The 23,991-nt window shown below is 41.5% G+C and overlaps 1 protein-coding gene and 1 long non-coding RNA gene across 2 annotated transcripts in view; one reads left to right on the top strand and one right to left on the bottom strand.

The window, feature by feature from the left end:
- LOC120225189 (P protein-like) overlaps window positions 1–23,991 on the top strand; it is a 199,918-nt gene that overhangs the window by 3,427 nt on the left and 172,500 nt on the right. Inside the window, exons 2-3 of the mRNA XM_039223450.1 lie at window positions 3,425–3,484; window positions 4,096–4,200. Coding sequence (XP_039079381.1) covers window positions 3,425–3,484; window positions 4,096–4,200 — 165 coding nt within the window. The remainder of the gene's footprint in view (window positions 1–3,424; window positions 3,485–4,095; window positions 4,201–23,991) is intronic.
- Window positions 13,170–16,877, bottom strand: LOC120225190. Its single transcript, XR_005526759.1, has 3 exons — window positions 16,824–16,877; window positions 15,897–16,056; window positions 13,170–13,396 (listed from the first exon to the last, which is right to left on the bottom strand). It is a non-coding gene; the product is annotated as an uncharacterized LOC120225190 (long non-coding RNA).

Genomic DNA, 23,991 nt, shown 5'->3' with positions numbered 1-23,991 from the left:
TTTCTTTCTTTTTTTTCTCCGATGGGGTTAGATTTTGATGGAGATGATTTTAAAATAAGATGAGATATCATGAAAAGGGAAAAACCAGCAGGGAAAGGTAGATCAGAGGGCATCTGATAAAAGGACCACAAAGAGCACATGGTTTTCAATTTGAGCTCTTGAATGTTGACGGACTTGTGCTTCCACCTTGGTACAATTGATGGTCATCGGACTTTCAATCATTTCCTTTCAAATTCTGACAGGATTCAGGTTGATTTTCATCCTTATCTCTTTATTCAGAGTTGCTCTATGACTCATGCTGGCCTCTATTACTCAGCAACGGGCTCCAGGGTGGACAGAGGGTCTATCTATGCCCCTGCCCAGGTCCCAGGGTGGTGATTATGGGTACGTAGATCAATTGGAAAGGATTTGGCAGAGAAAAATAGCACATTTAATCTATTTTTAAATCTAGAAGTTATCTGTGAAGGAAGAGTATTTTAGCTGAGTTATATAATAAGAAAGAATATTATATTCTAGTTCTTTGGGGGGTACAAACATATTAAAGTTTATTTTTCTCTCTGATTACAACTGAAACTCTGGACAAAATACAAAAGCCAAGTATTAATGGACTCTGAACAATAAACAAAACCAGGTGAATTGTGGAAGGCAGTTAACACTTGAAATGGTGACCCCCTTGGGGTGATTTTCCCATTTTTCTCTCTCCTAGATTTCCCTCCAGGACAGGCAGGCTTTAGTCATGGCATGGCATCATGGCATAAATGCCTAGCCATAGTATGCTCATCTTTCCTCCCAGGGGAGCCAGGGAAAATACCTGTGGGAATCTCAGAAGAGAGAGCCAGGGAATCCCTCACCCCCAATTCCATTTATGAACATGTACAGTTCTGAACAATGCCTGTGTGATACAGACCCAAACAAGGCTAGTGAAGGCCTAGAGGACTGAGATTAGAACCATTCATACAAGTCTCTAACTCTTGAATGACATATATGCTGGACAGTCACAAATCAACATAGCAAAGTTTAAAGAACTTGGCTGAGACTTGAACCATCTCCATGAGTCTCTAAGTGCTGAACTGTGCATATGTGAGACAGACCAAAATTGCATGGAAAATATAAATTTGAACCACTACCCATGGAAGGTGAGACAGAAATTGTATTCTGAACCTAACTTCTAACAGAAAAGAGAAAAGAAAATAATAATGTCCAGAAGACTATCACAGAACCCAGAATCTACATATCTTAACACTAACAATATCCAGGAGATGATGCTAAAGGACTCAAAATACAAAGAATGAGGAAAATGCAATCAATTCTCTGGGAAAAATACAATAAATAGACTTTAATCCAGACATTATACAGATGTTGAAATGATGAAAGAATTTAAAGTACTGATATTCATAATTAGGTAAAGAAAAAATAAATTTGAAATGAATGAAAATATAGGAATCATTAGGAGAGAAACAGAAATTATAAAATAGAAGCAAATACAAAGATTAGAATTTAAGAATATAATACTTCATTAAAAAAGAACTTTATGGGTTTAGTAACCAAAGGAATACAAGCAAAGAAAAGGTCAGTGAATTGACAATAGAACAATATGTATTATCCCATCTGAAGGTCTTGGTAGAGTTAAGTGTTACATATTTATTTCATTTGCCATTTATAAAGTTCTTATTAAATATTTGTATTTTGACTTTCTTTTTTCAGTTATGAGATCAGTTACTTTGAACTGAATTATTAGATACAATATTTAAGTATTTTGAAGATTTTCCTTTATGTTGTCTTATACTCTATACCATGGACCTTGATATTTGGGATAATTATATGACACTAAATATATAAATACATAGTTGTTTATAGGCATATATCAAGGCTTGCACATAATACTGTGTATGTGGTTGTATGTACGTGTCTATGTATGTATACACACATATATAATCATCTGTATTTGATATCTAACAAGAAGTTTTAATCTGGTTTAGACATCTGACTTTTCTTTCAGTCAGTAGTATAGAATGAAATAAAGGATGTGACTACATTGAACTGTTTTGCAAATTTAAAAAAATTTTATTTATGTAATATTATAAATCAGTGACTCTTATCAGAAGGTGATTTTGTGGCAACTGTCTAGAAACAGTTTTGGTTATCACATTGGGGAGTGGAGGCCAGGGATGGTAAACATCCCATATTGCACAGTACAGCCCCTACAACAAGGAATTATTTGGTTCCTAACGTCAACAATGCTGACAAGATTGATGAACAGATTTATCTAAAATGATTAATCTTTATGATTTAGTTGACATAATAATACACTTGACTGAGAATTGTGACTGAAAACCCAACATTTGGGTTCCACACTTTAAAAGGAAGGCTAAGAAACAACTCTACATACGGATGGGGAAGTTGTAAACTTGTATTTAAACATGGTCAAGCTGATGTTCTCAATATTCACAGTCATTCAGCATGGTGACATCACGGTGAAAAGGCCACATTTGAGAAGTGCAAGGCAGCTGTGTCACACCCACATCTAATTCCTTATGAGTGCTTCCTGTTTGGGATCCACTGTAGGCACCAGAGCATCCCTTTCCTGGCTGTGATGAAGGCAGCAGCCTGAGCAGAACAGCTCCTGAACTTATATCTCCTTCATCTAATCTTTCCTACCTTGGACTCAATTTTTTTTCAATCTGTTTAGTACTGAGAAAATAGTTACATACTTCAGTTAAATAGATCTGTTCTTTCTTTCTTTGACAGTTATAAAAACCATGCGTTTTCTTTGATTCTTCTAAAACTCTAACTGTGATGTTGAACTTCAAAAAGAAATTTGAAATGTAACCTACTTAAAAAACTTTCTAGGGGCACCTGGGTGGCTCAGTCGGTTAAGCGTCCGACTTCGGCTCAGGTCATGATCTCATGGGTCGTGGGTTCGAGCCCCACATCGGGCTAGCTGATAGCTAGCTCAGAGCCTAGAGCCTGCTTTGGATTCTGTGTCTCCCTCTCTCTCTGACCATCCCCTGCTCACTCTGTCTCTCTCTCTCTCAGAAATAAATAAAACATTAAAAAAAAAAAAGAAAAGAAAAACCTTCTATAGGGGCAGCATTTCATTATGTACAGTTGAACAGTGTTCCTATATACTGATCATAAAAAGATGTCATTCCACTCAAATTTAAATTTAATGTGGACAATAACACAAATCAATGAAAATTCCTGCCTGTGGTATAGTGCATTCTTCTCAGTGAATCTTCAGTGTGTCTATTTGATAGTAAATTATTTATAGACTGTGTATTTGAGTATAATCCTTTATAAGACATGAGAGCCAGGACCTTCTTTATGTTCACTTGTTTTTATTTTAAGGCATGTTTTTATTTGAAAGAAATTGCATGTATTCTTAGTTTTAAACTGATTTTCATCATATATCCGTTTCTTCTAGGCACTGGCGCATCTCCACTTAATAGAGTACGTTGGAGAACAGACTGCTTTGCTAATAAAGGTACATTAAATATTGTAATAGAATGTGCTCCAACCACTGTTTCTTTGATTTTGTAAAAAAAAAAATCTGGTAGGAATAGGTCACAAATTATGTAAAAAGTATAGCAGAAAATCTTTTTTTGTCCTCTGCAGCCTAGAGATGAAGGGAGACTTTTTGCAAAGAATATATAATTATAGATTCCTGCAATTTTTCTATTAGTCTTTAGCTAAAACCTGTCTAAGAAGGATGGCAATTAAGACACCAGTCTTAGTAAGTGAATGCACAGCCCCAGTCTTCTGCCAGGAGCTCAGTTCAGTGTAATTAATGTGTTCTGCCACCAAGAATGGAGCCACCCTGCTTCCTTCCCTAAGTGCTTGTTGGCTTGGGTGTGGCTGGGAATCACTCTCCTCGGTTTCTTGTAGACCCAGCAGAAGCTCCTGATATTATCCAGGAAAGCCCATGCTGGTCCTGTTTGCATACCTGGGTCTGTATTTGTCTTCTGTGTGAGAGGAAGAACTGGAAGCCCTGAGGTCTCTTCTGAGTCTCATATGTCCTACCATTAGATCCTCAGTGTGTGTGATTTATTAATGCAGCTGTGATACATAGTACTGCTATTATCTGCTTCCTTCCAGATGGTCCCAGAGGATCGGCGCCTTGCAACTGCCATCATCCTGGTGGTCTGGGTCTCAGCCATTGCATCCTCCTTGATTGACAACATCCCATTCACTGCTACAATGGTGAGTTGCACTCCTCCCCCATGTGATATGGAGACAACTTGTCTGAAAAAATCCGAGCTCACTCTTCCTTCCAGAGGAAGCAGAGAATGAACATGTTTGTTTGCTACATTCATAGAGGAAATATGTGGCATAGCTTGGGGCCAGCTGGGCCAGCGGTATTGAGTCCACACTGCAAGCTAGAATCCATGGGCCTTCAGCTGCAGTGGACAGTGTATCAGTAACTAGTTGTTTCAGGGTTAGCCGAACTGAGAGCTGCCATACCTCATGGAAAAGACAGTCTGTTTGTTTATTTATTTTTTTTAAAGAAAATTGTAAGACACCAAAGATAGGCTGGTTGAAGGCATTTATCCTTTATTCCTTGTGAATGCAGAACCTGGCTGGTGTGGCTTCTGGTGCTTGGTTTGGGCAAATTTTGAGTTCTCTTTGTAGTCCTGACTGCAGCTGAGACTGGGAAACACATTAAAGGTCTTTTACAAGCTGACAAGGAACCCACAGGTTCCTGCTGTGTTTTCTGACATCACTGATTGATATATGACAGAACTGTGAATCCATGGTATAATAAAATAAAGGCAGGAATGGGGGCTTGCATACAGGAACCTGGGGTCCTGTCACAAATACCAGAAGTCCCAGGTGTGAACACTTCTCATGGTTGAACTCTGGACAGGGGAAGTTTCTCTGTTCATATAACTTTGAGGGCCCACCCATACCCCTTCCAACAGCCTTTGCAAGGGGTATTCCATGACATTCCATCACCCTCTGTCACTAGGGACCCAAGAAAGTAGAGCACAGAACCTGTCAGTGAGAAGAAGAGTGGCGTTTCCCTCTCTCACAAGACCTTAGGCTGATCTGGTATTGTATATCACTCACTCACTGCCTAGAATCAGTGTCAGCACATTGACTCTCTAGTTATATTCTTTTTTTTTTTTTAATGTTTTACTTATTTCTAGGAGAGAGAGACAGCGTGAGCAGGGGAGGGCCAGAGAGAGAGGGAGCCACAGACCGAAACAGGCTCCATGCTCCGAGCTGGCAGCCAGCACAGAGCCCGACGCGGGGCTCGAACCCACGAACCGCGAGATCACGACCCAAGCGAAAGTCGGACGCCCAACCGACCAAGCCACCCAGGCGCCCCTCTAGTTATATTCTTCTAGTATTATTCTTCCATGGTCTGGGTTAGGTAATTCTGAGCTAATGCTATGACAGTTATTATTTTTTCATGAAGTCCTGAGTTAGAAAAGTTGTACAGATGTTGAATGTCTTGGTTTGGGACAAAACAAAGCCCATCTCTTCCTGGGTGGTGTCTTCTCTCCAGAGTGTGCCTTTAAGTTGGGGGAGGTGTTCCTCCAGTATTCATATTGTCAACTGTGAGCTGAGAACAGCAGGTAGGAAAACACTATTCATATTTGTTCATCATATTTCTCTTCTTCCAATGGTCAAAGAAAAATACCAAATGATTCAGGAAATGTTAAAGACTTAGATTCTAACTGGCAGGATCATGCTATTGAATTTTTGCTTATCTCAGAGTGTCCAGAGTTGAAAGCACTAGATCATAGATGGCTTATCTCTCCAATTTGGATGGAGAGGGCTTCAGTGAAAATTCCAGCATGTGCACAGCTGGGTTTTAAAGGAGCACCCCAGAACTTTTTGGGATTAGGTTTTTTTCTTTTAAATTTTCCTTATTCCTTGGGCTCTCTCCTTCATTTTGACCTTTGCTTATCTTTAACAGGAACACTATTTTTTTTTAAAGAAAATTTTAATGTTTATTTTTGAGAGTAGAGAGATAGTTAGTTCCAAAGCAGGCTCTGAGCTAACAGCACAGAGCTTAATGTGGGGCTCGAACTCACAAAACATGAGATCATGACACTTAACTGACTGAGCTACCCTAGCACCTGTCCCTGTCCTTGGAGAAGAGAGAAACTTCAGATCTGGTTTCCAGCTGTGGTGCTGACTTTGAGCTGAAAGCCCCGGTCCCTGATGGGGACAGGAGAAACTTCTCCGCTGCACTCCTGGCCCTATCCAGCAGGGAAGCAGTGTGGCTTGAAACCACTCCATAGACCCCCCGCTCGATGCCCAGTGGGGAGGTGGCAGGATTGAGGCAGCTCAGAAGGACTTGAACTGTGGGTTTATGTTTGGGGCGGGATAAATAAAGAGCATGGACTGAAATCTGGAAACAAAATAAGGCTTGGGACATAAAGCACGGCCTACCCTGGCTACGCCTGTGGCACAGGGAGATTGGACCCAAAAGAGTGATTTACAACCCTTGGTTCGAGAGGGGACTGGGGCACCGCTATATTTCTTCCCACAAACATCAGAGCGATACCTCAGGGAGCAGCCGACAGGACACAGTGGAAGCTAAGACTTGCCTACACCAAACCACACCCATCCCTGATAGAGAGCTGCTTTTTTTCTTTTTTCTTTTATCGGAGCCCCTGGGTAAGTCCAACATGGATGCACTGCCATGATTAATTCTATCTCAACTCTATATATTCAGATATATTTTCCCTTGTCTCATTCGTATCCTTCCCCTGCCCCCCGCACTCAAGTCATTGGTCTGCTTAAACAGTCACATTTAATCCATTCTCTATATGTACATTCTACACCTACACTGCTACCTCTCTATCTCTCTTTCTCTGGAATAATCAGACTACATTGTTTCTTTGGGTAGCATTATCTTTGTTTCTTTCTCCTCGCCTCCTACCATATTCTCCTCTTTCTCTCTCTGAATTAAGCCTCTTAGTCTCTCTTCCAATTTTGCTTCCTCTTCACCCTGTCATTTCTCTCTTTGTATATGCTCTTCCATCACTGCAGACACCCTGCTCTTTATATGTAGCTGGGAACTCTGGTTTTATTCTTTCAGACTGTCCTTTGTCTTTTGGGTTTTTTTTTCTTTTTTCTTTTCATTTCTTCTTTCTTCTTTTATGTTTTTATTACTTGTTTTTCCTTTTTTCCACATTTTTCTTTTCTTTTTCACATTCAGTTTACTTCTATGTTGGATTTGTATGTGCATTTGTGTGCCTTTGTTCCCCGTGTATTTGTCTGTCTGTTTTCTTTTCCAGGGCCAGCTCAAGAAATAAGCCAAAGCACACATGGTAGAGAGTCCCAAAAACCACTACAAGTAGGGATATAAAATAACCAAACTCTCAACAAGAAAGACCAAGAACACCATTCAAAGAACACTTCCTGAATGGACAGGCCCTGGAGAGTGAAAGAGCCTTCTTTAATACAGCAGTATTCACAGGTGCAGAGGTTACAACAAGCTTTTAAACTAACAAGAAACAGAAAGCTAGCCAAAATGAAGAAACGGAAGAACTCTTCTCTAAAGAAATGAAAGCCAGGAAGAAATGAAAGCTAAAGAACTGCTCAAAACAGATATAAGCAACATAACTGAACAAGAATTTAAAACAATAGTCATAAAATTAATCGCTGGGCTTGAAAAAGGCATGGAAGACATCAGAGAAACTATTGTACAATGACTATTGAGCTTAAAAATAGTTGTGATGAAATAAAAAATGCTATAAATGAGGTGCACAATAAAATGGAGGCATCCAATTAACAGATTGAAGAGGCAGAGAGGAAAACAAGTGAGTCAGAAGAGCAATTTCAGAAAAAGAGGAAGCCGAGAAAAAGAGAGAAACTGATCCAGGAACACAAAAGGAGAGTTCCAGAGCTGAGTGATACAATCAAACAGAACAATAACCATATCATAGGAATTCCAGAAGAGGAAGAGAGAGGGAAAGGCACTGAAGGAGTCCGTGAACAAATTATAACAGAGAACTTCTCCAAACTGGGGAAGAAACAGACATTGAAATCCAAGAGGTACAGAGCGTACCCTCATATGTAACTTGAATTGATCTTCTGCATGATATATCATAGTGAAACTGGAAAAATATAAGAACAAAGAGAGAATTTTGAAAGCAGCTAGGGGAGAAAGGGCCCTAACATACAAAGGGAAACCTATCAGAGTGGTGACAGGCCTATCTACTGAAACTTGGCAGGCCAGAAAGGAATGGCAGGAAATCTTCAATGTGATTAACAGAAAAAAATATGCAGCCAAGAATCGTGTATCCTGCAAGCCTGTCATTCAGAATAGAAGGAGAGATAAAAGTCTTCCCAAATAAACACAAAATTGAAAGAATTCATCACCAGTAAATAAGCCCTAGAAGATATCCTGAGAGGGACGCTATGAGGGAAATGTTGCAAGGAACACAAGGTAGCAGAGACATCACCACAAGCATGAATCCTACAAAAACCACAATGACTCTAAACCCATAATTTTCAATAATAACACTGAATGTGAATTGACTAACTGCTCCAATCAAAAGACATAGAGTGGCAGAATGGATAAAAAACCAAAATCCATATATTTGCTGTCTCCAAGAAACTCATTTTAGACTTGAGGACACTGTCAGATTGAAAGTAAGGGGATGGAGAAAGATCGATCATGCTACTGGAATTCAAAAAAGCTGGAGTAGCTATTCTTATATCAGACAAACTGGACTTTAAAGTAAAGACAGTAAGAGGGATGAAGAGGGTATTATATGATAATTACAGGGTCTATCCATCAGGAAGAGCTAACAATTCAGTCTACACATCGAATTCAGGAGCACCCAAATAAAAAGAACAATTAGTCACAAACAGAAACAATCTTATGGACAAGAACGTGCTAATATCAGGGGACTTTAATTCTCCACTTACAGCAATGGATAAATCAACTAGACAAGCACTAAAGAAACAATGGACTTGAATGACACGTTGGACCAGATAGAATTGACAGATATTTTTAGAACACTACATCCTGAGGCCATAGAATTCACTTTTCTTCTCAAGTGCGCATGGCACATTCTCCAAGATAGATCACATACTGGGACATAAAGCAGCCCTCAATAAATATAAAAGAATTGAGATCATACCATGCACACTTTAGACCACAATGCTATGAAACTTGAAATCAACCACAGGAAAAAGTCTGGAAAATCTCCAAAAACATGGAGGTTAAAGAACACCCTATTAAAGAACGAATGGGCCAATCAGACAATTAGAGAAGAAATTTAAAAATATATGGAAACAAATGAAAATGAAAACACAACAATGCAAACTCTATGGGATGTGGCAAAGGCAGTCCTAAGAGGAAAGTACCACAAAAGACCCCAAATAACCAAAGTAATATTGAAGAAGAAAACCGAAACAGGAGACATCACAATCCCAGACTTTAGCCCCTACTACAAAGCTGTCATCATCAAGACAATATGGTATTCGCACAAAAACAGACACATAGACCAATGGAATAGCATAGAGAACTCAGAATTAGACCCACAAATGTATGGCCAACTAATATTTGATGAAGCAGAAAAGAGTATCCAATGGAAAAAAGACAGCCTCTTTAACAGATGGTGCTTGGAGAACTGGACAGCAACATGAAGAAGAATGAAACTAGATCATTTTCTCACACCATACACAAAAATAAACTCAAAATGGATGAAGGATCTGAATGTGAGACAGGAAACCATCAAAACCCTAGAGAAGAAAGCAGGAACAACCTTCTTTACCTCAACTGCAGGAATTTCATAATTGACACATCCCCAAAGGCAAGGGAATCAAGACCAAAAATGAACTATTGGGACCTACCCAAGATAAAAAGCTTCTGCATGGCAAAGGAAACAATCCATAAAACTAATAGGCAACTGACAGAATGGGAAAAGATAGTTGCTAATGACATATCAGATAAAGATCCAACATCTATAAGGAACTCACCAAACTCCACACCCAAAAAACAAATAATCCAGTGAAGAAATTAGCAGAAAACATGAACAGACACTTCTCCAAAGAGGACATCCACATGGCCAACAGACACATGAAATGATGCTCAGCATCCCTCCTCATCAGGGAAATACAAATCAAAACCACCCTGAGATACCACCTCACGCCAGTCAGAGTGGCTAAAATAGACAAACCAGGAAACTATAGATGCTGGTGAGGATGTGGAGATACAGGCACCCCCCTGCACTGTTGGTAGGAATGTAAACTGGTAGAGCCCCTCTGGAAAACAGTGTGGAGGTTCCTCAAAAAGTTAACAGTGGAACTCCCCTATGACCAACAATAGCACTGCTAGGAATTTACCTAAGAGATACAGGAGTGCTGATGCATAGGGGCACACATACCCCAGTGTTCATAGCAGCACTCTCAACAATAGCCAAATCAGGAAATGAGCCTAAGTGTCCATCAACTGATGAATGGATCAAGAAGATGTGGTATATTTATACAATGAAATGCTACATGGCAATGAGAAAGAATGAAATCTGGCCATGTGTAGCAACGTGAATGGAACTTGAGGGTCTTTTGCGGAGCGAAATAAGTCAGGCAGAGAAGGACAGATATCATATGTTTGCACATATAGTTGGATTAGGATGAACCTAACGGAGGACCATGGGGGGAGGAGAAGGGGAAAAATAGTTGGGGAGACAGAGGGAGGCAAACCATGAGAGACCCTTGAATGCTGTGAAGAAACTGAGGGCTAATCGGTGTGAAGGAGAAGGAAAGGTTGGTGATGGCACTTGGAGGAGGGCACTTGTTGGGATGAGCACTAGGTGTTATATGGAAACCAACTTGACAATAAATTATTTAAAAAAAATTAAAAGAAAAAATAAAAAAGAAAAGATAAAATTATTTAACATTAATTAAATCAATTTAATATTGATATTCCATCTTTTTTTAGTGCAGTCAGAACCGACATGGAGCCTCTGAAACAGGAATGTTGAAGCCCCCTCTCTCATCTCACCCAATGTGCCATTGTTAATTACTCAACTGTTTTGGGCAGAACAGGGCTCAAAGGGCTGAGGGTGTGGGAGGCCCTGGGGGTCTTGGATAGTACCTCTCTATCAATTGGTTTGGAAATATTTCCTTTTTGTTTTGTTTTGTCTCTAATTTTTATTTTTTAATTGAAGTATAATTAATATACAAGCATATTCATTATATTAGTTTATACAATGTTACATTAGTTTCTACATTATAATGATTCAACAACATTGCTTAGTGCCAATCACTTTAAGTGTTTTTTGTTGTTGTTGTTTTTTAGCTTTTTTTTTAGTATTTTTTTATTTATTTCTAGGAGAGAGAGAGAGAGAGAGAGAGACAGCGTGAGCAGGGGAGGGTCAGAGAGAGAGGGAGTCACAGACTGAAACAGGCTCCAGGCTCTGAGCTGGCAGTCAGCACAGAGCCCGATGCGGGGCTCGAACTCACGAACCGCGAGATCATGACCTAAGCGAAAGTCGGACGCTTAACCGACTAAGCCACCCAGGCGCCCCAACTTTAAGTGTTTTTTTAATGTTCATTTATATTTGAGAGAGAGAGAGAGACATGGTGTGCAAGTGGGGGAGGGGCAGAGAGAGACTGAGACAGAATCTGAAGCAGGCTGCAGGCTTTGAGCTGCCAGCACAAAACTTGAAGAGGGCTCGTTATGCTGAACGAAATAAGTCAGGCCGAGAAGGACAAATATATGTTTGCACGTATAGGAGGATTAGGAGGATCTTGACGGAGGAACAAGGGGGAGAAGAAGGGCGGAAATGGTGGGGGAAAGGGAGAGAGGCAAACCATGAGAGACTCTTGAATGCTGACAAAACCTGAGGACTGATGGATGTGGGGGGGAGGGGGGGATGGGCATAGAGGAGGACACTTATGGGGATGAGCACTGAGTGTTATGTGGAAACTAATTTGACAGTAAACTATTTGTAAAAAAAAAAAAAAAAAAAAAAAGAAGAGGGCTCAAACCAATGAGCTGTGAGATCGTGTCCTGAATCGAAGTCAGACATTTAACCAACTGGCCACTCAGGTTCCCCTAAGTTTTTTTTTTTTAATAATTTTTTAAAATGTTTTTTAAAATTTATTTCTGAGAGAGTGAGAGAGCATGAGCTGGGGAGGGTCAGAGAGAGAGGGAGATACAGAATCCAGGCTCTGAGCTAGCTGTCTGCACAGAGCCGCATGCGAGGCTCGAACCCACGAACGGTGAGATCATGAACTGAGCTGAAGTCGGATGCTTAACCAACTGAGCCACCCAGGAGCCCCATGTTTTCTAAATTTGAATATAGTTGACAAACAATGTTACATTAGTTTCACATGTACAGCAGTGATTTGACAAGTTTATAAATTATACTGTGTTCACCAAAAGTGTAACTACCATTTGTCCTGATACATCACTATTATTATTATATCATTGACTGTATTCTTTATGTTGGGCCTTTTATTCCTATGATTTATTTATGCCATAACTGAAAGCCAGGATCTCCCTCTTTCCTCCACCCAATTTGCCCAAACACCTATTCCACTCTCCTCTGGCAACCATCAGTTTGTTCTCTGTATTTATAGGTCTGATTCTTCTTTTTGTTTGCTTATTCATATGTTGTTTGCAGATTCTAGTTTTGAGGGAATCATCTGGTATTTGTCTTTCTCAGTCTTTTTAAAAAATTTTTTAATGTTTTATTTATTTCTTTAGGAGAGACAGAGAGAGACAGCATCAACAGGGGAGGGTCAGAGAGAGAGGGAGACACAAAATCTGAAACAGGGTCCAGGCTCTGAGCTGTCAGCACAGAGCCCGACGCGGGGCTCAAACCCACGAACCGCGATATCACGACCTGAGCCGAAGTAAGACCGACTGAGCCACCCAGGCTTCCCTGTCTTTCTCAGTCTTAACAAATATTTCTAGTCAGGGTAATTCCATTAACATCTGCCCTCCTCACCTTCCTTCAGGTTCCTGTCTGCAATTGATAAAGAGTTGTGGGAGCAACACATGAGCACAGACCTGCTTCTGTGGGCAGCTTTCTTAAGTTCCCTGGTAAATGTACTTGCAATACATTGCTAATGACTGAGAATTTTCTGGCAGCCTTTCTCCATTTAAACCTTATCTTTTCACCCTCATTTGCTTGAACAGGAAGAATTGTCAGGCAATTTTCAAGTTAAAATATGATTATTCTTGTCTTGGATGTTGAATTCAAAGAATGATAATTTATGCACATAATTTTGTGGGTTTTCTCTGACTTCTTGGATATTCATCATTATCTGTATTATCATTCAGTTTTAACTTGGTATGGAAGTCAGTTTTTAAGGCTGGCTTGTTCTCATTTACCTTCTTCTCCTAGGTCTTTGTAGTCTTCTCCCTGCCACTTGCCCTGCAGAAGGTACTTGAGCAGAGGACAGGCTGCTGTAACTCCTGACAAAGAAAAATGCTCTTTCAGGGTGGTAAAAGTCAGAAACATTTCATATTTAATTTTCTGTCTACATGATCTCATTTTTGTTTTCACTCATCCTTTCCTAAAACATCCAGGATCAAAATATTGTGGAGGGTAGAACCTGGACCAGCAGATTGCAGTTAGGTTTAATAACATGAGCATTTGTAGGAATTAACAGTTCTTTTTTTTTTTTTTTTTTTAATATTTTTATTTATTTCTAGGAGAGAGAGAGAGAGAGAGACACAGTGTGAGCAGGGGAGGGTCAGAGAGAGGGAGACACAGACTCTGAAATAGGCTCCAGGCTCTGAGCTGGCAGTCAGCACAGAGCCCGATGTGGGGCTCGAACCCACGAACCGTGAGATCATGACCTAAGTGAAAGTCGGATGCTTAACCAACTAAGCCACCCAGGCGCCCCAGGAATTAACAGTTCTAGAGAAGGTGAGTCTGGGCTTGGATCCCAGCTCTGTCATTGTGCGGGCTGAGGAAGCACTAGGTCAGAGAAATAGAAATGACAGCAGCAGAGAAATGCTGTATCTCCTATTAGGTTGGGAGAGCTGCAGTTTGATCACCCTGGTATTGGCAGGCTGTCAGGTTGCAAGTCAGCTCCTTGGGGCAGTGCACAACATTTTGGGAGGGGCCTTCACCCCCTCTGGTGGTGGAGAGTGGCATCAGAAGGGCCCTCCAGTGCCCAGGCCTGAGGACTGGCCACTTTGCTGGATTCTAGATCTGTGGCACTCCACAAAAAACAAGTAGCACATATGGGGGACCAACAGCCTCAGAAACGATTCATCACAGTATGGCACAGAGACATAAGATAATAAACAATAAGTTGTAAGTACGCTTTGGGAGATTTTAAGCATTGAATAAAAAGTACTTTCTGAAGCTAAAACCTGTAACTTAAAAAAATACTGAATTGAAATAAAAATCAGTGTTAGGCCTGGTTAGTGGGTTTGAGGCCAAGTGAAAGAGCTAACTAAAAGTACTAAAGAACAGAATTGTGAAAAAAGATGAGATTTGAGTGAGACCCAGGAACTCTTGCATAGTAGTATTAGGAGTTCCAAGAAGAAGAAAAGAGATGCATTGCATTGACAATATGCAGCCCCTCCATCTCAGGTGGAGTCTGGGTGTCAGCAGCCTTGAAGTTGTACAAATGTATGCACTGGCTACCCAGACCTGCCAAGGCAGAGCCTATACTTAGACAAGGTGACGGGTGACTGCCTGCACATATGCATTGAAGATGCACTGGTCTGGATCAACACCTGATCTGGAGTGTTCCCCTACCACTACAAATATGCCGGCCAATGAAGAACTACAATCCCACCCTCTCCATTCTCAAGATCCCCTGTGAAGATGCAAGCTGTCCCTCGTATTTCCCTGAGACACTTATTAAATCCCATATAAAAGGAATCTGACAAAGAATAGGTAATTCCTCAGAGGTCTGAGCACTTCCCCGTCTATGAGAGTCTGGGACAAGTTTCTAGATTAAGTGTCCAAACTTAAATGTCTCACCTGGAGATAGTTGGTAGACATTGGCAACAAAATGACAACCATAAAGAGTGCCATCTGGGAATAAGTGTACATTGACCCCAGTAGTGGTGGCTTTTTAAGGAAGGCCAGTGGTAGGTGCAGGGAGGTTAGATGTGGTAGAGTAGAGGGGGAGCAGGTGTCCTGAGCCAAGGGAAAGCAGGGTGGTGTGTGTAGGAAAAGCAGATATTGTGGGCATCTAGAGAGGGCAGGTGTGCTGGGTCAGAGGTAGGGAAATACCTATACAGCTGTGATGCATCTTCTCCCTGCAGGGAAGTAGGCTTGGCATCTGCACTTATCTTATTTAAAAAAAAACTATAGACATCACTATTTTTCTATGAAAAATGTTCATTTCTCAAATGTTGACAATAAGTTCAAATTTCAAAACTGACCCTGCTGGCTTCTTCTCTTTACATTCCCTTTCACAGAACAGAACATCCTCTTGATGCTCACTGCCTGATAATGCTATAGGGTCTTCCTAGGACAGTTGTCCAACTGAAAGTGCTGTGCCTGTCCCTTTGGCATTGCCTCATGACCCGGGGCAGCCCCCTGCCCTGAGAACCACTACTGCTTCCTGTTGTTGCCTACATGGGCCATTTCATCCCCACTCTGGGCATCTTCTGCCATGTGACTCTTTCAGTCCTATAAGGGACAACCTAGCCAGCCTTCCTTTCATTGTTAATTCTCCTGCAATCACTCAGGAGCCACCCTTCCTAAGATTCTGGATCAGATGTCCATGGTAGGGGTTAGAGGCCAGGCAGCAAGGTATATGTCCTCCTGCTAAGATATTTGAAAAGGCGTTTGATATGTATTTTTAGATAAGTTGATATTACAGTATTTAAATATAAATACATAGACTTAAAGGAATGATGGAATGCTTTTAAGAATGTTAACATATGCTAGCAATTATATCCTTAGGACCTATTTTAAGTTAGAATGAGGAATTTTACATATTACCTTAAATGTATGAACTCATCATATCTTTTCTTTTCAGAATTCCTTGTGGCCATAGCTGAGGTGACCACCCCACTCAGCTGGTCTTCTTGTACAGTGCTGTATGCTGAACTGATGCAAGTAACATTTCATGGGATGAGGTGATGTCTGTGCTAGGATGACCCTGTAGCAATATCAGGAAGAGAAGTTGTTTTGTGCAGACCCAAAGCCAAACTAGTGATCTTAGGGGAACAAAGAGGGCCCTGGCTTGGTCTGCCAGGCAGTGTGTGAGGCCCTGGTAGGCATCACCATGGGTCCTGATGTAGGCAGCAATCCATCTTCACCTGTCTTCCTCCCTGTGTTGGGGATTTCTTGGGGCCCAGCTGGAATCAGTCCAAGTAGAACCTTACCCAACAACTGCATGATTTTCAACATCTACAGGGCTGTTTTCCAGGAGCCACCCTCCTTAGTCTCTTCCCATGGGCCCTAGGACATCCATTTCTTAGGGCTGAGAAAACAGTTCACTTTGACGATGTATGAAAGATCTGGAAATTGAGTCCGTTAATACTACCTATGTGCTATAGCTCCCTTAAAGTCTGTGTACTCCCAAAGAGAAATGTAACCCAGTCCTGGGCCCTGTCCTAAAGTTTATTGTTTCTGATAATCTTATGACCCAAGTCAACAGCCCTACCTGCTGTTGTGGACCCACCCTGCTTTACATTCTCCTTTCCCTCCTTAAACACCCACCTTCATTACTATTATTATGATTATCTCTGTGTATTAATCCTCAGCTCCCTTGCCTCTATTTGGTTTCACAGTCTTCCTTTGGCAAGCAACACCTACCACCAGGTTAATCCTATCCCCTGCACCCCCATCCCACATGCACAGGCAATGAAGCAGAGCAGCAAGCATTGCTGTCTCGTCTCGAGCCACAGCCCTTCTGTCACGGACCATCAGTGCTGCCTTCCACACAGCTTCTTCCTGGAACTCATCTGCCCTGATTATTGATTACTCCTACACACCTCTCATCTCTCTTTGAGCCTCCAGCACCCTTCCCTTCTTTTCTCACAGTTGATGACCTTGCTTCCCCTTTGTGACAAGATAAAAACAATTATGTAGGAGCTTTCACAAGCAACCGCCACTGTGACTGCCTAGTGCATCCTACCTTCCTTCCAGTTATATGGAGGACATTCCCACTCTCAGTGGAGGCCAGTCCCTCCACCTGGTCCCAGAGCTACAGTTCTCTCCTGCATAATTTATTTTTTACTTTTCGTTGCATCGTTCCTTTCAGGTTCTGACATGCTGCCATCTCTCTTCTCATGAAGACCCTCAGTGAGCCACATATCTCCATGGCTCCCTTCCTTTTCCCCTGCTTCCTTTAACAGTCAGAATCTTTGGAAGGATGGTCTTTCCTTGCCATCCTCGTCTTGCTCTAGCCCCTCTTCATTTTTCTCTTGAGTCCACTGCAAGATCTCATCCTTGCGAGAATCCAGTGATGCTCCTGGTTCTCTTCTAACCTCGGCTGTCATTATATATATATATCATTATATAACGACCTTTTCTGTGTCTCTTTACAGTTTTGATTTAAGGTATATTTTGTCTGATACAACTATAGCGACCCCTGCTCTCTCTGGTTTGCATTTGTATGGAGTATCTTTTTCCATCACATTATTTTCAGCTTATGTATGTCCTTGATGTTGAAGTGAGTCTCATGTGGCAGCATATAGTTGGTCTTTTTAAAAATCCATTTAGCCACTGTGGGCCTTTCGATTGGGGAATTTAGTTCACTTACATTTAAAGTAATTATTGGTAGGAGTACCTAGGTGGCTCAGTTTGAGCATCTGATTCTTGACTTTGGCTTAGGTCATGACTTCATGGTTCGTGACTTTGAGCGCCATGTCAGCCTCCATGCTGATGGTACAGAGCCTGCTTGGGATTCTCTCTCTCCTCTCTCTGCCTCTCCCTCAAAAATAAATAAATAAAATTTAAAAAATAAAGTAATTATTGACAATGAAGGACTTACTTTTGCCATCTTGTTTTCTCAGTATTTTGTAGTTCCTTTATACCTCCCTTGCTCTCTAACTTTGTAAACTGGTGGTTTTCTATAGTGGTCTGCTTTCATTCTTTTCTCCTAATCATGTGTATATCTAATATGGTATCTGCTATATGGTTTTTGTATTGTGGTTACCCTAAGACTTTCATAAATATCTTATAGTCACAATAATCTATTTTAAGCTCATAACGACTTAGCTTCAATTGCATACAAAAAGTCTATGCTTTCACTCTTTCCTTATTTATTTATATTTGTTTATTATTTATTTATTTATTTTTGAGAGAGAGCTACTAGTGACTGACACGGGGGAGGAGAGAGAGAGAGAAGTGAGAAGTGGGGCTCATCCTAAGCAAGGTTCATGTTTTACCAGAAGCGGGGCTTATGTTCACCCGAAGCGGAGCTAGAGCTAACTCAAGGCAAGGCTTGTGCTCACCTGATGTGGGACTCAAACTCATGATCCCCTAAGGCCATCAGTGGATTTCTCAGCATAAACCTTGTAGTCCAAAGAGACTACAAGAAAATAAGAAAAATTTTCTCTCGCTCATTTTAAAATTCTTTGTTTTGGTTTTAGGCACTTTAATTATTAAGTGTCTAGAGAAGAGTATTTTGTTTCTTTGGTGGAGTCATGTTTTCCTGATTCTTCATGATCCCACTAGTCTTGTGTAGGTTTCTGTGCATTTGAATAAGCATTCACTTCTTCCAGATTTGATGGACTGACTTCTGTAAAAGACTTTACCTTCACTTGAGAGCATGCTGGAGTGTGCTGTGACATAAGTAATAGTAGTTCAGGACATGAAGTGTTGGGGGAATGAGGCAGCTCTCTTCTGGGGTACATAGTAACTTGTTGGCTCAGTCTGCTAAAGTCCACAGTATTGGCACTGTGTGGTCCTTGGTGACTGTCATGGATGGTCCACAGAGGCTACAAAGGCTGTTGTGGTCCTCAGCAGTGCATCTAGGTTCTCTGGTTAGGGGCCAGGGCTGACAGAAGTGGTGGTCAGAGCTGATGATGTGCACAATACTTCATTATAGGGGGTAGCTGCAAGTGCCTTGTGGTGGCGAGGGCAGTTTGCAAATACACACTTAGTGGTGGGGATCAGAAGAAGCATCAAGGGGTGGGGCCAACTGAGGTTTCACTGCAGCTACAGAGGCGCTGGTTGTCTGTGTGTACTACCATGGTTACTTGTTCTTGCCACAGGTGCATGATGGGAGGCTAGTTTTAGGAGATAGGCTAGAGGAATGCACGTGTACAGCTGGAAGGGCTAGCTGCAGGTGAGCCCAGTGGCGCAGGCCACTGACAGGAGATAGGGCCAAATGTAGGCCCATAAATAGGTATAGGGGCCTTGGCTATTGGTATGCACTTCTGTGACTACAGGATTTTTCATGTGTGTGCACATGGCAATAGAAGTCAGTGACACATATCAGGCCAGCAATACATGAGTAGACAGCTAGAGGAGTTAGCCCTGAGCATGTGCACAGAGGTGGGAGTCAGCTGTAGGGGTCTAGGTTTGTGTCTTGCACTTGCATAGTTGCAGAAGCCTGGGCTGGCTACTGAGGCAGGTCCTGGTCTCTGGGTGGGGCTAGCAGGGTGGAAATAGGAGGGATTCAGGTGGCGAGTGTCAGGGAACACAAATACCTGTGAGGCAAAAACTGGTAAATCTTCAGGGGGTCTGCAGCAACCATGCTGGCCATTGGTGTCTTCAGGGGTGAAATCTACCAGAGTCATCTGCAGAGGTTACTACGAACTGCAGTCTGTCTTGCTGTGTAGCTGATACTGGTGGGTCCTGTTTTTCTTCCTTGTTCTTATCCATCTCTGTATGTCTCAGGTTTGCCAGGTTTCTGGATGGGGTGAAACTCAAGTGGGTCCTTTGTGTGGTATCCTGAAGGTGGGGAAGTAGGTTGTTCAATCCATTCTCTTTCCTGATGAGGGAAGCTTATTCTAGCTGAGAAGTTCTTTCTTGGCACTGAGCAGTGCTGGCTTGGGCAATGGATGATACAGGTAAAATGAAATTGTTTTTTCTTACCTTTGTGTGATTTTTTTCAAGTTTTTTTGTTACATTGAAAGTCTTAAGTGGACCATAGTCTTCTCTCAGAGCTGCTTTTATTTGTGGATTGCTATCTCATTGTTCATCTTTGAGAGGGGACAGGGGCTGGGTCTCAGTAGTCCACCATCTTGACAATGTGACTTTGATTATCTCTTTTATGAGATGAGTTGTTCCTCTCTTGCTGCTTTCAATATTTTCTCTTTGTCTTTTGGATTTAATCATTTGACTATAAATTGTCTTAGTGTAGGTCTCCTTGAGTTCATCCTGCTTGTAGTTCATGGAGTTCCTTGGACATGTATATTCATGTATTTCCTCAGATTTGGAAAGTTGTTGGACAGTATTTCTTCAAAAAATTTCTCTGCCTCTTTTTTGTCTATCTTCTTCTGGGACTCCTATAATATATATGCTGCTATGTTTGATGGTTCTCACAGGTTTCACAGGCTCTTTTAATTTTTTTCCCATTAAATTTTCCTTCTGCTCTTCAGACTTGATAATTTCTAATGTCTTACCATCAAGTTTGCTGACTCATTTGTCTGCCTGCTCAAATCTGCTATGGGTTCTTGTGAGTTTTTATTTCACTTATGGTAGTTTTCAGCTCCAGAATACCTACTTCATTCCTTTTTGTAATTCCTTTTTCCTTTTTTTGTAATTTCTATTTATTGTTATTTTTATTGTATTTATACATCATTTTTAATGGTTTTCTTGATTTGTTTTTGTCCTTTGTCTATGGTTTCCTCTTGCTCATTGAACACATTTAAGACAGGTGATTTAACTAACATCTTGGACTAATAATTCTAATATCTGGGTTTCTAGAATGGTTTCTATCACATTGTTTTTAATTTCTTCACCTGTGAATGGGCCATATTTTCCTATTTATTTGTATGTTTTGTAACTTTTTGTTGAGAACTGGGAGTTTTGAGTATTATGTTGTAATAGCCTTTGAGATTTAATCCTCCCAGTCTTCAGGGATTATTAAATATCACTGATTGAGAGATTGGAGCCATTAAATTTTTACTTTTCCAATTTTTTTCGCAGTGTGCATATCTTATTGTGTGTGGTCAATGATGTTTCTCTTCTATTATCTCTTATTCTCATGTAAGCTCTATGAGGGCAGGGAATTTGTTTCTTATATTAACTGCTATGTGGAGATGGCATTAACAAAGTACTGCAGCAGTAGGTCATTTATGAGTAATTATTGAATATTTTAAGACACAAATGAATATAGACAAGGCAATATGGTCCCACCTTGGTGGAGGAGGGAGGTGTGTGTTAAATGTGATGATGGAAGTAAGTTATGGGCATAATGTGTTATAAAACATCAATCACTTTGGGAAAGTAAGGGAAGGTTCCAGAAGAAAGATGCCCAACTGCTGTGCCCTTTGCTTGCTCCTCCAAAGAACCAAAACTTCAAGTTAGAAACTGCCTCTGTGACATTTGGGTTCATCATGAGACAACAAAAGCAAAGATTGAAACATGCTGTGAAGATTGCTCAGGGACCCGCTGTGCCAAGAGTTTCTGTTTCTGCATCAGATAGATTTCCCAGGATGTTATTCATTTTTCTTCCAGTAAATATTTGGGACCACTGAAAATGAAAAAGTGAGCTTTTCAGAATGCTCCTTGTGACCTAGCAAATAGTAAAGGCTCTTTCTCAGACCTTTAAAGGCAAATGTGGAGAGCTGTATGCAGGGCTGGCAGAGCAACATGTACAGTAGAGTGTATGCAGTAGTCTGGCAGAGAGGAGTGTATACAGTAGATGCATAGGTCTGCAGCTTGGCTGCAACATGCTGGTCAATGCTCTGTTGAGGTTCATGGGGCGCCCTCAAGTGTGTCCTCCTTCAGGTGATCCCATAGATCAGTAGCACTTCATAATGTGTGCTCTTCTAATGGCTGACTCTGAAGCTCCAGAGAGGCTTGCAGTAACATGAGATGCTTCTTTCTAGACCACCTATCTATCCTTGGTAAAGTAAGCCATGGGCCAACCCCAGTGTCAGTGGGGTGGTGAAGTGGCCTGGGGGCCACTGCAGTGGCATGCACCTGAAGTCCTACTGTAGGGATAAAGACAAGGGAGTGATCCACTCTTCCTAGATAAACAATGAGACATTACTTTTTATGATATCAGGCGACCCATTATGTAGCAGAGCATGGTTCTGCCATCCCCCAATTCTCTACTGCAAATGAAACCACATGTCACTTGTATATCTCCACATTGGTTTCAACTTTCTGCTTGTGACTTTGGGAAATCTTTCTTTTTTAATTTTTAAAAATTTTTTAAATTTTTTTTACAAATAGTTTATTGTCAAATTAGTTTCCACATAACACCCAGTGCTCATCCCCACAAGTGCCCTCCTCCATGCCCATCCCCTCTCCCCCCCTCACATCCATCAGTCCTCAGTTTGTTCTCAGCATTCAAGAGTCTCTCATGGTTTGCCTCTCTCCCTTTCCCCCACCCTTTCCCCCCTTCTTCTCCCCCTTGTTCCTCAGTTAAGTTCCTCCTAATCCTCCTATACGTGCAAACATATGATACTTGTCCTTCTCTGCCTGACTTATTTCGCTCAGCATAACACCCTCAAGGTCCAACCATGTTGCTACACATGGCCACATTTCATTGTTTCTCATTGCCATGTAGTATTCCATGGTATAGATAAACCACATCTTCTTGATCCATTCGTCCGTTGATGGACACTTAGGCTCTTTCCATGTTTTGGCGATTGCTGAGAGTGCTGCTANNCCTATGCATCAGCATTTCTGTATCCCTTGGGTAAATTCCTAGCAGTGCTATTGCTGGGTCATAGGGGTGTTCTATTGTTAGTTTCCTGAGGAACCTCCACACTGTTTTCCAGACAGGCTGCACCAGTTTGCATTCCCACCAACAGTGTAGGAGGGTGCCCGTTTCTCCACATCCTCGCCAGCATCTAGAGTTCTCTGATTTGCTCATTTTAGCCACTCAGACTGGCATGAGGTGGTATCTCAGTGTGGTTTTCATTTGTATTTCCCTGATGAGGAGGGATGCTGAGCATCGTTTCATGTGTCTGTTGGCCATCTGGATGTCCTCTTTGGAGAAGTGTCTGTTCATATCTTCTGAGAACTGGACAGCAACATGCAGAAGAATGAAACTAGGTCATTTTCTCACACCATGCACAAAAATAAACTCAGAATGGATTAAGGACCTGAACATGAGACAGGAAACTATCAACACCCAAGAGGAGAAAGCAGGAAACAACCTCCTTGACCTCCACCGCAGCAACTTCTTACTTGACACATCCCCAAAAGCAAGGGGATCAAGAGCAAAAATAAACGATTGGGACCTCATCAAGATTAAAAGCTTCTGCACAGTTGGGGCGCCTGGGTGGCTTAGTAGGTTAAGCGTCCGACTTTCGCTTAGGTCATGATCTCGCGGTGCGTGGGTTCGAGCCCCGCGTCGGGCTCTGTGCTGACTGCCAGCTCAGAGCCTGGAGCCTGTTTCAGAGTCTGTGTCTCCCTCTCTCTCTGACCCTCCCCTGCTCACGCTGTCTCTCTCTCTCTCCTAGAAATAAATAAAAATATTTAAAAAAAATCAAAGCTTCTGCACAGCAAAAGAAACAACCCACAAAACTCATAGGCAACCAAAGGAATGGGAAAAGATAGTTCCAAATGACATATCAGATAAACGGTTAATATCCAAAATCTATAGGGAAATCTTTTTTGATTGGGTTACCATTGGAGCTCTCCTCCTCCAGCTCTTTACAGACATCACACAAAGCATCTTCTCTGAGGCAGCACATCCAAGGGTCCCTCCTTAACATCTCATGGGCTGCCCTTAGGTGCTTAGCAGTGACATCACAGACCAACATTTCCCCCAAGTGAGCAGGAAGCAGACCTCATGGCTACATTCCGTTCTGCCCCGTACTCCCAGTTCTTTCTCCTACATTAGCAACATGAGCCAAAGGGGGCATGCTGTTGGAACACAAAATTTGTTACAGAAACTTTACAACTACTACATGTTTCTTTGATTACAATAATGTGAAATTCATCTTTGTCAGAAAAG

The sequence above is a fragment of the Hyaena hyaena genome, unplaced genomic scaffold, assembly GCF_003009895.1.
Source record: "Hyaena hyaena isolate Hyena2069 unplaced genomic scaffold, ASM300989v1 scaffold_1375, whole genome shotgun sequence".
In the NCBI taxonomy this organism is placed as follows: domain Eukaryota; kingdom Metazoa; phylum Chordata; class Mammalia; order Carnivora; family Hyaenidae; genus Hyaena; species Hyaena hyaena.
The sequence above is the reverse complement of the archived record's forward strand: the minus strand, read 5'-3'. Positions and strand labels throughout refer to the sequence as shown.